Here is a 16,252-nt window from a genome sequence, read left to right as displayed (position 1 = left end):
TTAAAAACAAAAACAAAAAAATTGACTTAAATAAATAAATTAGGACATAAAAGTAATTAATTAAAAAGTTTTTAAAAAAATTGAGAAATTATTGTCAACACAATATCCTCACATTTGCTCTTATATAATATAGAATATGAAAACCAGATGTTTGCTATAAAATTTCCTTTTCAACCAAGGAAAGGAGAAGCTGGTGGAATAAACCTATGACGTAGGATTTTCAAGAAATGGCTTTCGTCAAAGGATTTATTTTTTTCAATAAAGAAAAATAGTGAATCATTGGTAGATATTTAACATTTGATTTTCTTACCCAACATACTTCTTTTGAAAAGCTTAATAATAATGATGATTAATTATTATTATTATTATTATTTAAAAAATTGGTAATATTAACTTACATGATAAATGACTTCTAAGGAAAGTTCATCCTATCGCGTTGAAACAATAATGGCAATTATCGTGTATTGCAATTTGCAACTTAATAGAAATATTTAAGTCAATTGTCAGCATGTTTATAGTTTTGCAACGGACAAAAAACCGATCTAAGAGTTTGATAAAATGAGAAGAAGAGGTTCAACAAATATGCCAAGTCCAATAAATCACAGAATATGTGCAACCAGATGTTTGCAATCAACCAAGGGAAATTGGTGATCAAGAAAAACAATGTTCATATTCGTTATGTCATTGATGATTTTAACATTGACTTATGAATATAATTACCAAAGAGCACGGCATTAATTAAGTTATTGTCGTAAATTAATTGCCGCTAAAAACATATTTTGTTGTAGTGTTATACCTTTTTTAACCTTTCGTTCATTTACTATGAAAATTTAACTAAAATTAACGATTTTCCGTATAAAAAAATAATGAATTATTCGCAGAGTGTCACATCTTTTTGCTACGTGCACTTACGATCATATCACAAATTAAAATATTAACTAATGATAGATGAAGGTTCTTGTTTTAATATTGTATGAAATATAATAGGATTATGTGTGTTGTTTAAGGTGACTCAAATTGAAGAAACATATTGCCAGCAATTTGTTAAAATGATGAGTTGTAAAATAAATCAAAAGTTATAACAGTGTTAAGTTGACGATAAAATGCAACTCCTAATAGCTTAATATAATTTCTGTCGTAATCACCATCAAATAGAGAGGGATGGAGGGGACAGAGTCTTAGTTTTGTGATGGAAGTAGTCTTTCTTTTAAAAATAAAATAACAGCATGCTTATCAATAATTTGACAGATCAATGACATGTTCTTGAAGCCTCACAAAAATAGCTTACAAGTCTGCGAGACTACCAAATATGCATATAATATATTAACTTTTAACATACCGTATAAACATGACAAGATGTTAATATTTTGAGGAAAAACATAATGTTTAAATCTAGAACTATAATAACTTTAACTTTTTGAATAAATAAATAAATACAATTTACACTGGTTTGCTGTGTGGACTTTATTATTAAACCAGCAACTATTTTGTGAAGTCGGACTTTTAAAAATTATGTATTACATGATAGATTCTGATTTTATAGGGTCGATTCTTCGCTAGATTAAAAAATATGTTAAAACATAGGATATGATTATGTAAAGATTTAAATTAAAAAGAATATGTCAGTGCATCAGGATGTTATATTTTACTGTGACTTCTCTATTATATGTTATTGTGAGTTGTAATTTTTGTGCGACAAAATAAAATCATGTGACTTGGATAGAAGAAAAAAAATGATAGATTAGTGACCATTTATGTTTATTACCGATTTTTGGATAAAATTAGTACATTGAAAATTAAGTTCCTTCATGGTGGGGTCACAAACATACCATGACAAAAGTCTAGCCAACTCTGGCGAAGTGACGTTTGGTTAGCCAATCCCTTGAGGTCGATAGACTTATCTTAATGGGGAAGTATTTCTAGAAAGAAAATTCTAGTAGGTAGGGACATGTATTATTTTGACAGGTCGGCTCAATCCTCTTGACTTAAAATTGGTGCAATTGCCCACAAGAAATCTTTTTGTCCAAAACTGTTCTATTTTAGGTGGTGAATTGAGAATATATTATTATTATTATTATTATTATATTATTATAATACTACTATTATTAATAATAATAATAATTATACTTTCAAAAGATTATCTTCTTTCCTTTATTTAAAAAGATTGGCATATTTTATATTTAGAAACAATTTAACTTTTATGAGATGATTAATAACTACATAAATATAAAAAGACATGTTTTTAATCATACATTTTAAAAGTCTTCTTTTATTTTTTAAATTTCGTGTCAAATTAAATTAAGATAATTTTTTTGGGATGGAGGGAGTAATAAATTTCATGTAAAAACCAAATGTCAGACCTTATAATGTAGGTTTATGCGTAAAGTGCATGTAACAGTAATAGGAACAGACAAGCATTCACAAACTAAAATTTCCATATCTACCTGACTATCTCTGCTAGTGGCATCCATGACAAATAGGGACAAGCATTCATACAAATTTCATTGACATCTTTAAGAATTTAAATTTTAAAAAGAATTGATCGTTTCTATTTCTTTTATATAAATTATCATTTTAATAACAATTTCTCCCATAAAATATCTATCTTGTCTAGTATTTGTCATGGTATCAGTCAATTTTATTCTTTTAACCAACTGTTTTTGCTTTTCTACAAATTAATCAAATCTGATGGGCTGATCCAAGCCAAATGCTCTGATCTCCTATGAGAAAGTTTCCTATTTCTCCTTTTGGAGCTTCAGGAAGGAACCATCTGGGGTTAATATATCTCGACATGGGGCCATGGGCCCAATATCAAGAATCAAATGGATGGGCCAAAGTTAAGCTGCAACAATTTGCCCGATTGTTCTTATTCGGGGATGGTCTTTAATTTTTGTCATTCACCTAAAAAAATTTGAATTTCGAGTTTGAACTCCCGCTCAATTAAAAATTAAAAAAAATCGCAAGGTAAAATTTGAATTCGCAAAGTTTTCCTTATGGTAGCAACTCTATCCAAAAGGCAGAGTTTGCATGAGACTCTACCTTAAACTCTGCCTAGCGAATCCAACCTTTGCCTTGCCACCGGAAAAGATCTTCTTAAACAACATACTACGGCTTAGCACTCTAGGATTGGGGCTCAAATCATTCCATAAAGATCGGAAGGAATAATGATTTTCACTATTCGCCAAAGTTGTAGAAAAGAAAAGGGCTTAACGCTTTTTTTAAAATTTTTACTTGAGCGGGGGTTCAAATCCGAAACCTCAGGATATTTTCGATCACTTTTTTAAGTGAAGCCAAAAAATTAAAGACCACCAATTTAAGGGACAAAAATTAAAATCCAGTGCCCTTAAAAGACAATCCGCGCAAAATAATGACTGCACGAGAGAAAGTAATCCAAAAATGTGATTACCCAAGCCCAAAACATCACAAAGGTTTATTTGCAATTTTGTGCTGATCCTTAATTTTTGTCTCTCAAGGGAAAGAACTTTTTCGCGAGAGCTAAGTTCATCCTTTCGATAATAATATCCCACAAGTTGTGTCCCACGCTTTTAAGTCAAAAGAATTCAACATTTATTTTATACAACGACAACAACATACCCAGTGAAATCCTACAATGTGGGGTCTGGGGAGGGTAAAGTGTACGCGGACCTTACTCCTATCTGGAAGATAGGAGGTTGTTTCGAAGCCGCCTACCAAGAGAAAACACAACGAAAAAGGTTAGATAAGCAAGCGATTCAAAGCAAAATGCACGTAAACTAAAAAGCGAACAAGTAAAGATAGAACGATAAAAAAAGGAAGCGATGGCTACTACAGATAAATAAAATAATCGAAGTACAAGAAACAACATATAATAGCAAGAATCAAAGGACAATAGACTATAGATCGAAACATCGACTACTTACTAGCTTTCCACCCTAATCTGAATCCTCCATAACCTCCTATCTAAGGTCATGTTCTCGGTAAGCTGAAACTGCGCCATGTCTTATCTCAGCACCTCTCCCCAATATTTTTTCGGCCTACCCCTACCTCTTCTGAAATCATCCATAACTAACCTCTCATACCTCCGTACTGGGGCATCTGCGCCTCTCCTCCTCACATACCCAAACCATCTCAAATTTCGCTTCCTCGTCTTGTCCTCATTTGATGCTATTCCAACTTTATCCGGATATCTTCATTCCTAATCCTATCTCGTCGGTGTGCCCATACATCCATCGCAACATTCTCATTTTTGCAACTTTATCTTTTGGATGGAGAGCTCTTGATCGCCAAAGACGTGCCTCTCGTACAACAAAGTCGGTCTTACAACCACTTTGTAGAACCTGCCTTTAAGTTTTGGTGGCACTTTCTTATCACACAGCACTCCTGAAGCAAGCTTTATTTCATCCACCCTGCACCAATGCGATGTGAGATATCATCGTCAATATCCCCATTTTCTTGTATAATAGACCTAAGATATTTGAAACTTCCTTTCTTTGGGATGGCCTGGGTACCAAGCCTCACCTCCACGCCAGGCTCATGTGTCACGTCACTGAACTTGCACTCCATGTACTTTGTCTTGGTCCTACTCAACTTAAACCCTTTAGACTGAGGTTTGTCTCCAAACCTCCGGCCTACGTTAGCGTTCGCTCGTCAATCAAGACTATGTCATCCGCAAATAACATACACCATGGCACCTCATCTTGAATTTGCCGCGTCAAATAATCCATCACTAAGGCAAATAAAAATGGGCTAAGAGTTGATCCCTGGTGCAACCCCGTCTCCACTGGGAAATGCTCCGAGTCTCCTCCCATTGTCCTTACCCTGGTCTTGGCTCCCTCATACATGTCCTTGATCGCTCTAATGTACGCTACAGGTACACCTCTGCCCCCCAAGCATCTCCATAAAATCTCTCTTGGCACTTTGTCATAAGCTTTTTCTAGGTCGATAAAAATCACGCGCAAGTCCTTCTTCCTCTCCCTATACTTTCTCCACCGATCTCTCGCAAGGGATGGACGTAGCTTCAGGCCGAGCGGCCCGACATGAATCCCGAACCGGTTCTCTCGAAATGGACACCTCTTCTCACCCTCATCTCCACCACCCTTTCCCACACTTTCATAGTGTGGCCTTAAAGATCTCGATCCCTCTATAATTGTTCGCAACTTTGAATATCACCCTTGTTCTTATACAAAGGAACCATCGTACTCCACCTCCATTCCTCGGCATCTTCGCGTTGCCTTAAAAATAACATTAAACAATCTAGTCAACCACTCCAAACCTCGCCCCCGCCCGCACTCTTCCAAAACCCCTGTGGATCTCGTCGTTCCTGTGCATTTTTCTTTTCTCCCCGCGCATCCGCGAACAACACCCTTAACCTCCTCCACCTTTATACTCCTACAGTACCCAAAGTTGCGACGCCTCTCAGAGTACTTCAAATCTCCCAACACAATGTCTCTATCTCCTTCGTCGTTCAAGAGTTTATGAAAGTATGACTGCCATCTCCATCTAATGAGAGCTTCCTCCACCAATACTTTGCCATCCTCATCCTTGACGCACTTTACTTGATCCAGGTCCCGTTCCTTTCTCTCCCTCGCCTTGGCTATCCTGAACAACTTCTTATCCCCGCCTTTATCTTCTAATTATGCATATAGACGTTCAAAAGCTGCCGTTTTTGCCGCCGAAATTGCCAACTTCGCTTCTTTTCTCGCAATCTCATACCTTTTCCTATTCGTCCGCTCCTCCTCATCATCTTTGCTGTCTACTTACTTCGCATACGCCACCTTCTTTGCTTTCACCTTCCCCTGGACTTTTCCATTCCACTACCAGTCCCCTCGTCGCCTATCACGGCGACCTCTCGAGACTCCTAGAACATCGCTGGGCCGTTTCCATACGCAAACCGCCGTCCTATCCCACATACTACTCGCATTCCCTCTGCTCTCCCAAGCACCCATAGCCATCAATTTCTCCCCCATCTCTTGAGCACTCGACAAAGTCAAACTCCCCCAGCTGATCCTTTGCCGATAATCCACGACCTTCTTCTTCTTCTTTCTCATAATCTCCAAATCCATTACTAAAAGCTTATGTTAGGTCGTAAGGTTCTCACTCGGAATCACCTTGCAGTATTTACAAAGACCTTTATCCTCTTTTCTAAGGAGCAAAAGTCTATCTGCGTCGCAGCCGTCGAACTACGAAAGGTTACCAAGTGTTGCTCCCTCTTCGGGAAACACGAGTTGGCTACTACCAATCCAAAGGCTTTAGCGAAATCCATAAGCCGAGACTCCTTCTCCATTCCCGACTCCGCCGAAACCTCCACGCTCATCATCATAACCCCCAGGTCGAGCCGATATGTCCATTGAAATCTCCTCCTATGAATAACTTCTCAGATGTATACCTCTCACCACTTCGTCCAAATCTTCCCAAAAGCGCCTCTTCTCCTCCTCATCCAAGCCTGCTTGTGGCGCGTAAGCACTAATAATGTTCAAGGTAAACCCTTCCACAACTAACTTAACCGCCACTATCCGATCATTGACCCTCTTAACTTCTACGATCTGGTCCCTTAGCTCACTATCTACTAAAATGCCTAACCCATTCCTATACATTGACTTACCCGAGAACCATAACTTATACCCGTCCACATCCTTAGCTTTAGATCCTACCCATTTGGTCTCTTGGACGCAAGCTATATTAATCATCCTCTCCTTAAGAATCTTAACTAACTCTATGGAGTTCCCCGTCAAAGTCCCAATGTTCCACGACCCTACTCTCAACCTAGACGCTCCCTGACCCCACTTACCCCCTCTAACCCTAGCTCCCGTCCCCGACCGAGAACATCACCCTAGTCTACCATCGCTCATTAAAGCCACTAAGGCAAATAAAAGCAAATCAAAGATTTATCTAAAACAAACAAGAATCAATACTAAAGCACAGTTAGCAAGAGACTATATGCAAGTCAGGCTACTACGACAAGAAAGATAAGACTATAAGCTAAAGGAATAAAGCGAAATGTAACGTCGAGAGTCGAGAATGTGTAGTAGACAAGATTTAACAAGGTTAAAAGACACAAGAATTGATATGAGCCACCGCAGGTACCAAATCCGGGTGAAAAAATTAAAATATAAAAAAACCTATTCGTCACGAGTTCGTTCACCGCCGAAATATGCGTTCACCACGAACTCCGCTTTGTCTTGGCCGGAAACCTACTTGTGGGGGGGTTTCCAAGTGCAGAAATGAGAAGATAAGAGGCAAAAAAGCAAAGAAAAGAAAAGAGAGGAGAGAGGAGAGAAAAATGCCATAGCCCGAGAAGGAGGGGTGGTGTGGGGTTGCAAGGTCGGGAGAAAGGGGGGAGGATGAACCATATACATCAGCTCGTGCTCACAGGCGTAAGTTTAATTTTGAAGGACAAAAATGAAACAACAATCCATTTGAAGGGGGGAAGGACAAACGTGGGGTGGGGGTCTTTAATTTTATCTCTTCGCCTAAAATTCCTAGGTCAGGATTCGAACCCCCGCTCAGTTAAAAATTTAAAATATTTCACAAGGGAGAGAGGCAAATTCGGACTCATAATCCAAACTCTTTTTTTTTAAATTTTTCAACCCTATCTAGCAAATGCCAAAAATTAAAGACCACCCAAAATAAGGACATTCGTGCAAATTGCCCGAAAAATTTAAAGGGTCTTTGACATATATATACATCTTAATATTTACGAAACGTGACGATAGTTTTATATTTACAAAACATAACATTACAAATCCTATACAAAACATGCTTTATATTTAAAAATATATATATATATATATATATATATTTTTAAATTGTTTTTATTTTTTAAAAATCATTTTTTAAAAAAATATTTTTTTATTTTAAAAAATATATATATTTTTTAAATTTTTTTTTTTTTTTTAAAAATTAATATTTTTTTTTTTTTGCTCAAAAACTTATGTATAAAGTTGTATGAAATGTGTATATCTCGCTCTTCTTAAAAAGTTTGCTCAAAATTTAGTGTATGAAAAATGTATGAAATGTGTATATCTCGTTCGAAGGCTTAAAAATTTCAAAATTGTGTGTATGAAAACAATTTAAATTTGTATTTGCTCATGTCTTAAAATTTCGCTCACATTTTCTATGTATAAAGTTTTTAGATTTCGTAAAATTAATACAACTACAACAACATTGTATATAACTTTGATACAAAAAAATTTAAAATAATCGCTCAAATTTTTGTGTAGAATGTGTATATCTTGCTCAAGGCTTAAAAAAAGTTCGCTCAAATTTTATGCCAAAACGTATGAAATGTGTATATCTTGATCGAGGGCTTAAACATTATGCTTAAAATTTTATGCATGAGAATGGTATGAAATGTGTATATCTTCCAAACTCTATTTTTCACATTGTTTGTATATATAAATTTCATATTAGGTTTTCGGAAAATTAATACAACTACAACAACATTGTAACAATTTTCATACAATATTCAAGGCTTAAAGTTTTGCAAAATTTTGTATATGAAAATTATATTAAAAACCCAAAATATGAGGTAATTTTTTAAGCCATTGAGCAAAAAAAAATAAAAAAATTAATATTTAAAAATATATATATAAAATTATTTTTTAAAAAATAAAAATATTTTAAAAAAAAAAAATATTTTTTTTATAAAAAATATATATATTTTCTGGAAAAAAAAAATAAAAAAGCGAAAAAATATACTTGAAGGTCATGTTTTGTAACCGTGCAGTTTTTTGAAAGTCAAGACCAGCCCACTTGAAGGGTAAACCGTGCAATTTCTTCATAGTAAACAACGACGATAGTATATAAACAACAAAATACAACAGAAATACGTAATGGCGTCGCTTTCATCACTATCACTATCAACGTCTTCATCGGAGACCTCCATCTCCCGGTCAATTTATCGTAAACTCTCTGTATTACCGACAGTTGTCCCTACTTTTCCGGTAAGTTTTGAATTTATTTTCTTATACAGTGGTCTCTCTGTCCTCTTTCTGTGATTTTTCAGTTTATGTTTGAAATGCAGTTGTAAAATTAATTTATGAAGAAAATCGATGTTCATATACTGAATAATATTGACAATTTCACTGATATAATCAGTGATTCAGTCCGATAAAACTGGAACAACAGAGAATAAGTGACTAACCATTTATTCTAGAATCGGATTTAAGTACTGGTGTGTGATTATGCAAATTTTTTTGTGTATGTACTGATAAAATGAACTATTTTTGTGCTTAAATATGGGAGGGAAGACATTTAATTGTATCTTGAATATCATATACCTGAACCTATGATCTATGCTACTTGTCTCTGGCTCTCTTCATCAAAGTGAAAATTTTATATATACATTTTATACTTATTTAAGAAGCAATTATCAAATTCCAAGCATAAGGTCAATAACTGCATATGCTAAAATCTGCATCTAATTGTGTTTCCAAATGATTATGTAAATTAGTTATGTTAACCATGTTCTACTGCTCCCATCATGTTCACCTGAAAAGATAATGGTCAAGAAGTAGAAAGACGTATAAATCTGTTTCCCACATTTGTTGAAGCGGTATTAGCATGCATGTCCTACATGCTATAGCGCCAAATTGAAGTATCTCTTCTTTCTGCAGCTCTGAATTCTTAAATATGTTTAGTCGGGTGAACTGGTTGACTTCATGAATTTTGACTGATACTTCTTTGTAACTCTTTCATCTTTCAATCAGAACCTGGTGAATCATGTTTTTAGCTTTAGTTCACTGTTCCAGCATTCTATAATAGCCTGGTTTAGTTGGGTATTCATTGCATACATCTTTTCTTGCCAATGCCATTGCGATGATGAATATTTGTCTGGAGACTGATATATATTCTTTTCAAAGAGGCAGACGATAAAGAAATCCAGAACACAAATGAATTATGTGGCATATGTTCAACCTCCTGATGTCAACAGACCGCAATCTTCCATAAGGTCCACATCTTTTAACGTGGAAGGAATTGGAAGTACTACTTCACTTGATGAAGATGTTAAAGTTAACACTTCCAGGATGGAGGCTTCGCTTTTGTTTGAGAATCAATCATCCATTACTGATGCAACTGATGATTCAGCCTCTCTTAGCATTGTTGTTATTGGGGCCACTGGTGTACTAGCCAGAACGAAAATCTTTCCAGCATTATTTGCTTTGTATTACAGTGGTCAACTTCCAGAGGTAGGTACATTGATCAACTACCACTGTACTCCTTTTTGACTTAACTCATCTGTTGAAATTTTTATTTTGTTCGGTATCCATAATAGTCATGTCCGATCCGGGTGGAACACAATTTCATCTTAACTTTTTATTATATGTTTCTTATTAATGAAAATTTTAATTTCTCGTTGGACCGTCTGTAATAGCTAGAACGATAATTCAATTATATCCTAATAATTGTTGTACCTCGCAAGTCACATTAATTGGCGGTATCAGATTATAAATTTCAGAAAGTAACTATTTGATATTATCTTTCATAGCTTGAGCTCAGCTTGTATAATTTTCTTATTGAGATCAAACATAGTATCTTGATTAACATCTAGAACAACTTTTTGAGGGGGAGGGGTGATGCCTTGCTTTTTAAACCTATGAGGCTTTAGATTTCTACCGCTTGTGAGTTTAAGCTTTTGGGATAGTGATGATAACACTTGTTACCTACGCTCGTAATTTGGAGGCCAGTTGCAACTTTTAGGACTTTAGCAAGTTATTCATGCCAGAAGAGTGGACTCATGTGCCACACCAAGTGCAATTTTAGAGTATGAACTATGAGATGGATTGTGAGGCTTGCCAAGGAGAGAGCTTCCACAAATGAAGAAGAACTTACCACATCATGACGTTGTGAAACAAAATGAATTTGGTACTTTAAGTTGAATAATAGTTGGTAATTCCTCGTTCTGTTAGAAGCATTTGCAGTAAATTCACGCAAGAACAATTGAGGGGCTCGAAATTTGAAACTTTTTCGATAAAAATATTAACAAGGTAGTTGAATAAAAGGTTCAAGCTAAAAAATTGAATTAGAATATTTGAAGTATCTTGTTAGTTTCATCTGCTTGCGTTTTGTAATGATAGGATGCATAATACTGGAAAGTTGTATACTAATAAGGTTAACCTTCTAGGCTTACTGGCTTTCTGATGGCTGCAGAAATTTGGTATATTTGGGTACTCACGGAAAAATTTGACGGAAGAAGACCTAAGAGCCATAATAGCACCAACTTTAAGTTGCCGCATTGATCACCAGTATGTTCCTCAACTTCGGAATGCATATATAAACATGTATCTTTGTGTAAGATTTTTTCCTTGTCTATCTATCTGTTTATATCATACAAAACTTTAGGAATATGTGCATACACACACAGAGAGAGAGAGAGAGAGAGAGATTGATTCTGTCACTGACGGATTTCCTGTTGGTTGAGAGATTCTCTTCTAGATTTTGAGTTTTTGACTAAAACTATTCAGACTTTTGCACTTCAAAATATAAGATATGTTTGCGAGAGCATCTGGAAGGCTGGTGAAAGAGTTATGACTGATTAGAGAAAGAAATGGTTCGTAACGTGAAAATTGGCATATCTGTTGTATTTGATTTATTAACATAAAAATTAGCAAACAGGAGCTTGTCTCTATTTCATATGTTAAATAAAATCATTGACTTAAGATGATGTATTTTAACTTTATAAGGTTACTTTATGCAGAGAAAACTGCGAAGAAAAAATGGATGCATTTCTCAAAAGGACATTCTATCTTAATGGAGGGTATGAGAACCGAGAAGGAATGTCAAAGCTCAATACTCTCATGGAAGAAGTTGAGGTAAGTACCACTGAGGATTGTTGACCTACGGCTTAAAAGGTTTACTTTTTGTAAGCTTAAGTGCTAGTTGTGTCCAATTCTATGTTATTGCTATTCCCATCTTTAACAGCTCGTGTACCTTAGGGAAAGTTTGGAGCAGACAGAATATTTTACCTTTCTGTGCCTCAAGATGCACTTATCGATGTAGCATCCTCCCTTGCTGAAAAAGTCCAAATCCAAAGGGGTTGGAATCGTGTTATAATTGAAAAGCCCTTTGGTTTGGGTTCGTTTTCTTCTCATCAGTTGACTACCTCGCTTCTTTCAAACTTTGAGGAAAAGCAATTATACAGGTCCGAAATGCATTTTGCGACATGCGTGAGAGAAAAGACTTTGTATTCTGAATTGTTTACTGATCAGTGTTTTACCTGCCTATCATCCAGGATAGACCATCTTTTGGGAAGGAACACAATCGAAAATCTTGCGGTTCTAAGGTTCTCTAATCTAGTATTTATGCCATTATGGAACCGAAGTTACATACACAATATACAGGTAATCTACTTAGGATAACTGACTCTCTATTCACCTTGGGAATAACGCAAGAAGTCTCAGTTTATCATTGAGCATATATTTTCAGGTCACTTTTTCTGAAGAGTTAGGCATGCAGACCTCAGAAAGGTAGCCAAGGTTTCAGTAAACTTATGTAGGTTACAAGTATGTGGTCCTAATCCTCACCCTCTTCTTTTTCCCCCCTTCACTTAATAGATATCCTAATGGCTATGGGATTTTAGGAGATGTTGTACACAGTCACATCTTCCAGACAGTGGCTTTGCTTGCTATGGAGCAACCTATTACCCTTGACGGCGAAGATGTTCGTTATGAGAAGGTATATAACCTCTATTCCTTATATGTTACAGAAAATTCAATAATTCTTCTTGAAATTGGTGATAAGCTATTACTCCGCAGGTTAAGGTTTTGAAATCAATTCGGAAATTGGAATTATATGATGTAATTCTTGGGCATTGCAAAGCTGATTCTGGAAGTAACTTCAAGGATACGGACAACCTAATGCCCACATATTTTGGTGCTGTTTTACACATTGATAATGCACGGTGGGACGGTGTGCCTTTTGTTATTAAGGCTGGCAAGGGGCTCAAAAATAACAGGTCTGTCTGTTGCTCTCTAGTTGTAGTATCTCTATTTCACAGTCAACCCTTTGAAATATCATAACCTACTGCATAAACACAAAGGAGGTGAATCCTTTTTACATTTTTTTTTTTTAAGCTTTAATGCGTATCTGGATTGCTGTTATGATAGTTTTCACATGTTCTGTTCAAACTATTCATATGTCTCAGAATGCGAGAATTTGATGCATGCTTTAGATTATCATCAAATAGGTCTTTTCTTCTAATTTATCCTTACTGGTGTTGCAGAGTTGAAATTCGCATACAATTTCGTCGTGTTCCTGGAAACATTTATCATAAAGACGGTGGGCATATGCAAAGTCTTGCCACTAATGAGCTGATTCTGCGTGATGTGCCTGATGAGGCCATACTCGTAAGAATCAATAATAAAATTCCAGGATTAGGCATGAACCTGGAGGCTTCCGAATTGAACTTGCTTTATAAAGACAAGTAATGTTTTCTATTTCTTATTTTAATAACTATTGCGAATTAGTGTGATGTTAGGATCTCCATTTCCATGCCTTATTTGATTCCCTTGTTGATGTATTAGGTACAATATTGATGTAACCGATTCGTATGAGCAACTTCTTCATGATGTAATAGATGGAGATAACCATCTATTCATGAGAAGCGATGAGGTTGAAGCTGCGTGGAACGTTTTATCTCCAGTTTTAAGTGCGTTGGACAATAACAACGTGACACTTGAAAAATACGACTTTGGTAGCAAGGGTCCAGATAAAGCCGGTAATCTCTGGGCTAAACATGGGGTCAAGTGGTTGGATGATTAACGAATTTCCTATCAGGCCATTACTTTACAGATCTTCAACATCATACAAACATGAAATTCTTGAGGAAAGAAATCCAGTCTCAGTTTTAATGGTCATTGATAGAGATAATCAGTGTAAAAATATTGCACACCTGTTACACACTACGGAAAAGTCAAAGACTTTAGGTTGATGAGATTGATGACACTAGCATTTGAAATTTGGGTTTGGTATTGTTGGGGCCGCTTGTTTGTTTGTTTGTTTTGGACTCTGTTTACTTGATGAGGTAATATGTCAAGCTGGCATAGTGACATATTGGTGAACTGACCATTTTGTTGATTGTCTCTTTGACAGTGAATATTTGTTGTCGTTTAAACTGGACATCCATAAGTTTGGTTGTTGGTGTGGTCAAGCAATCATGTCACTTTAGAGATTGATCACTACTACATTGTTGGGGGTCGAACAGGACAAGGCTTTTGAGAAGTTAAAGGGTAAGCTTAATTCGGGTCCGTTATTGTAATATCCAAACTTTGAATGGGACTTTTGAGGTTGAAGATGCATGGTCCTACGTTGAATTATTCTACTTATGATAAAAAAAATATTTTACTTATTATTTGGACCTCCTTAGAAGTAAATTTTATCTGTATGTGTTTGAGGAATTACTAAAAGGTCATTTAGTTTGATGTATTTGTTATACGAGGATTGACTTACACGGATTGTGTACAAAAATTGCTATGCGAAGAATAAATGATACAAAGACTGTTATGCAGTGAATAGATAAAACAGGAATTATTTTTTATAAATTCTCTTACCTAAATAGGATTTTTCGTGAATCTGAATTAATTGGGCTTCAAAACGGATACAGAAGCCTGAAAAAAAAAAAAAAAACTCACCTAAATCTCCGATTTGAGCTGTGCCTCTACTTCATGAGACTTAGACCTAAAAACTTTGGATGATTCATAATAGTTGACTCTACAGGATCTGGTGAATCAAATATGGGAGAATGACGTATATATACGTAAGAATAAGGTATATTTACAAAATATGATAATTCTTTTCAGTTTACAAAATATAACAATAGATTTCTTACAAAATATATACAAAAAATTTCGCTCAAGATTTAACTTTTTCGCTTAAAATTGTGTATGAAAATTGTATGATACGTGTATATTTCACTTAAGGTTAAAAATTTTGCTCAATTTTTTATGTATGAAATATGTATTTCTCGTTCAAGGCTTAAAAATTTTGCTCAATATTTTGTGTATGAAAATTATATAAAATGCGTATATATCTCTCAAAGCTTAGAATTCTCACATTTTCCGTGTATCGCTCAAGGCTTAGAATTTTGGTCACAATTTCGTGCATGAGAACTGTATAAAATCGTTATGAAATATGTATATAACTGTATAATTTTTTCATAAAGTTCATGTTAGTTTTTTTGAAATTTAATACAACTACAACAACATTATATACAACTTTCATACAAGTTTAATACAAATAATACAACATACAAAACTTAAAATACAATTTTCATACATCATACAACTTTAATACAATTTGGCTGTAACTTCGAACTTCAACGAACTAGGACTGAAATTCAGTCCCAAAGTAGCTCAAATCTGACCCAAATAGCCTCAAATTATAGATTCGAACTCCCTTCGACGTTCTTGTTATTTTGAGATATAACCCGCTCGAAACGAAGTACATTTGCGGTAATCAATTTTTAGAATTTGAGCTTCGAACTCTTTTAATGGCTGACAATGAAATTTTGAGACAAAGGCTTTGTGATTCATAATGTTTCAGATTTCGGTATTTAGGTATAGTGAAGACTCCAAAATTTAACAAATTTTTGGCTGATTCTTTGTTTCTTGTTGTAGCGAATATTTTCTCAATTTCACCAACAAAATAAAGCTTCGAGTAAAATCTACCTAAGTTACTCAGCAAAGAAGTTAAGTCCTTTCCACTATTTCTTACTTTTTATTTTTCGTTCGTACGTATCTTTCTTTCCCTAGTTGCTTTTCCCCTTTGTGTTCCTGTCCAAAAGGAGATCATTGAAGATTTGGTCTGTTAAAGAGGTTGAAAAACTTTCAATACGAAGAAAAACGTGTGGAATCGGCAAAACGGGGCAAAGTGCACAAACAATTGAAGAAAAAAAAGCGTGAAGGAGTAGGCGGGCTGGGAGCTGCGCAAGTTTGGATTTTTTCCCCTAATATGTTATATTTTGTAAAATATCGTTATGTTTTGTAAATAAGGAAAAATAGTAATAAAGAGTCTTAAATAGGTACTCTATATAATTTTTCCATCAAATATATTGTAGATTAAGTTACATGACGTATACCCAAAATTTTATTAAAGTCTATCCAGGTTCAGATGAAACCCAAGTTACAGACCAAAGCTAAGGAGATCCCTAATTGAATTGCCGTATAAGTTTTAGACATTTATTTCTTCAATGGATGCACTTCTAAGTTGGGACGTAGTTAATTGGTTTTGGGCAGAAACTTCATAAGTAGGTTAAATACACTGACCTAAACAGAATAAA

General features: G+C 35.2%; 1 protein-coding gene across 3 annotated transcripts; it reads left to right on the top strand.

Annotated features, from left to right (window-relative positions):
• Window positions 1–8,757: 8,757 nt before the first annotated feature.
• Window positions 8,758–14,271, top strand: LOC132064400 (inactive glucose-6-phosphate 1-dehydrogenase 4, chloroplastic). 3 transcript variants are annotated; one of them, XM_059457365.1, is made up of 11 exons: window positions 8,758–8,921; window positions 9,846–10,166; window positions 11,128–11,222; window positions 11,675–11,789; window positions 11,913–12,118; window positions 12,209–12,317; window positions 12,403–12,443; window positions 12,531–12,651; window positions 12,732–12,931; window positions 13,199–13,399; window positions 13,500–14,271. In XM_059457365.1, exons 1-11 carry the CDS (start codon window positions 8,811–8,813, stop codon window positions 13,735–13,737), a joined length of 1,758 nt encoding a protein of 585 aa, XP_059313348.1. In that variant the 5' UTR covers window positions 8,758–8,810; the 3' UTR covers window positions 13,738–14,271. The 3 variants fall into 3 exon arrangements, with proteins under 3 accessions (XP_059313348.1, XP_059313347.1, XP_059313349.1); XM_059457364.1 differs by having other exon boundaries at window positions 9,840–10,166; XM_059457366.1 differs by lacking the exon at window positions 8,758–8,921 and adding an exon at window positions 8,993–9,151.
• The last annotated feature ends 1,981 nt before the right edge of the window (window positions 14,272–16,252 follow it).

The sequence above is a fragment of the Lycium ferocissimum genome, chromosome 7, assembly GCF_029784015.1.
Source record: "Lycium ferocissimum isolate CSIRO_LF1 chromosome 7, AGI_CSIRO_Lferr_CH_V1, whole genome shotgun sequence".
NCBI classification, from domain to species: domain Eukaryota; kingdom Viridiplantae; phylum Streptophyta; class Magnoliopsida; order Solanales; family Solanaceae; genus Lycium; species Lycium ferocissimum.
This window is presented reverse-complemented; position numbering and strand designations above follow the sequence as displayed.

Coding starts and splice junctions, on each gene's coding strand:
- LOC132064400 (XM_059457364.1), top strand. CDS start 8,811: ATGGCGTCGCTTTCATCACTATCACTATCAACGTCTTCATCGGAGACC. Junction 11,223..11,674: donor AGTTGCCGCATTGATCACCA/GTATGTTCCTCA, acceptor TACTTTATGCAG/AGAAAACTGCGAAGAAAAAA. Junction 13,400..13,499: donor AACTTGCTTTATAAAGACAA/GTAATGTTTTCT, acceptor TTGATGTATTAG/GTACAATATTGATGTAACCG.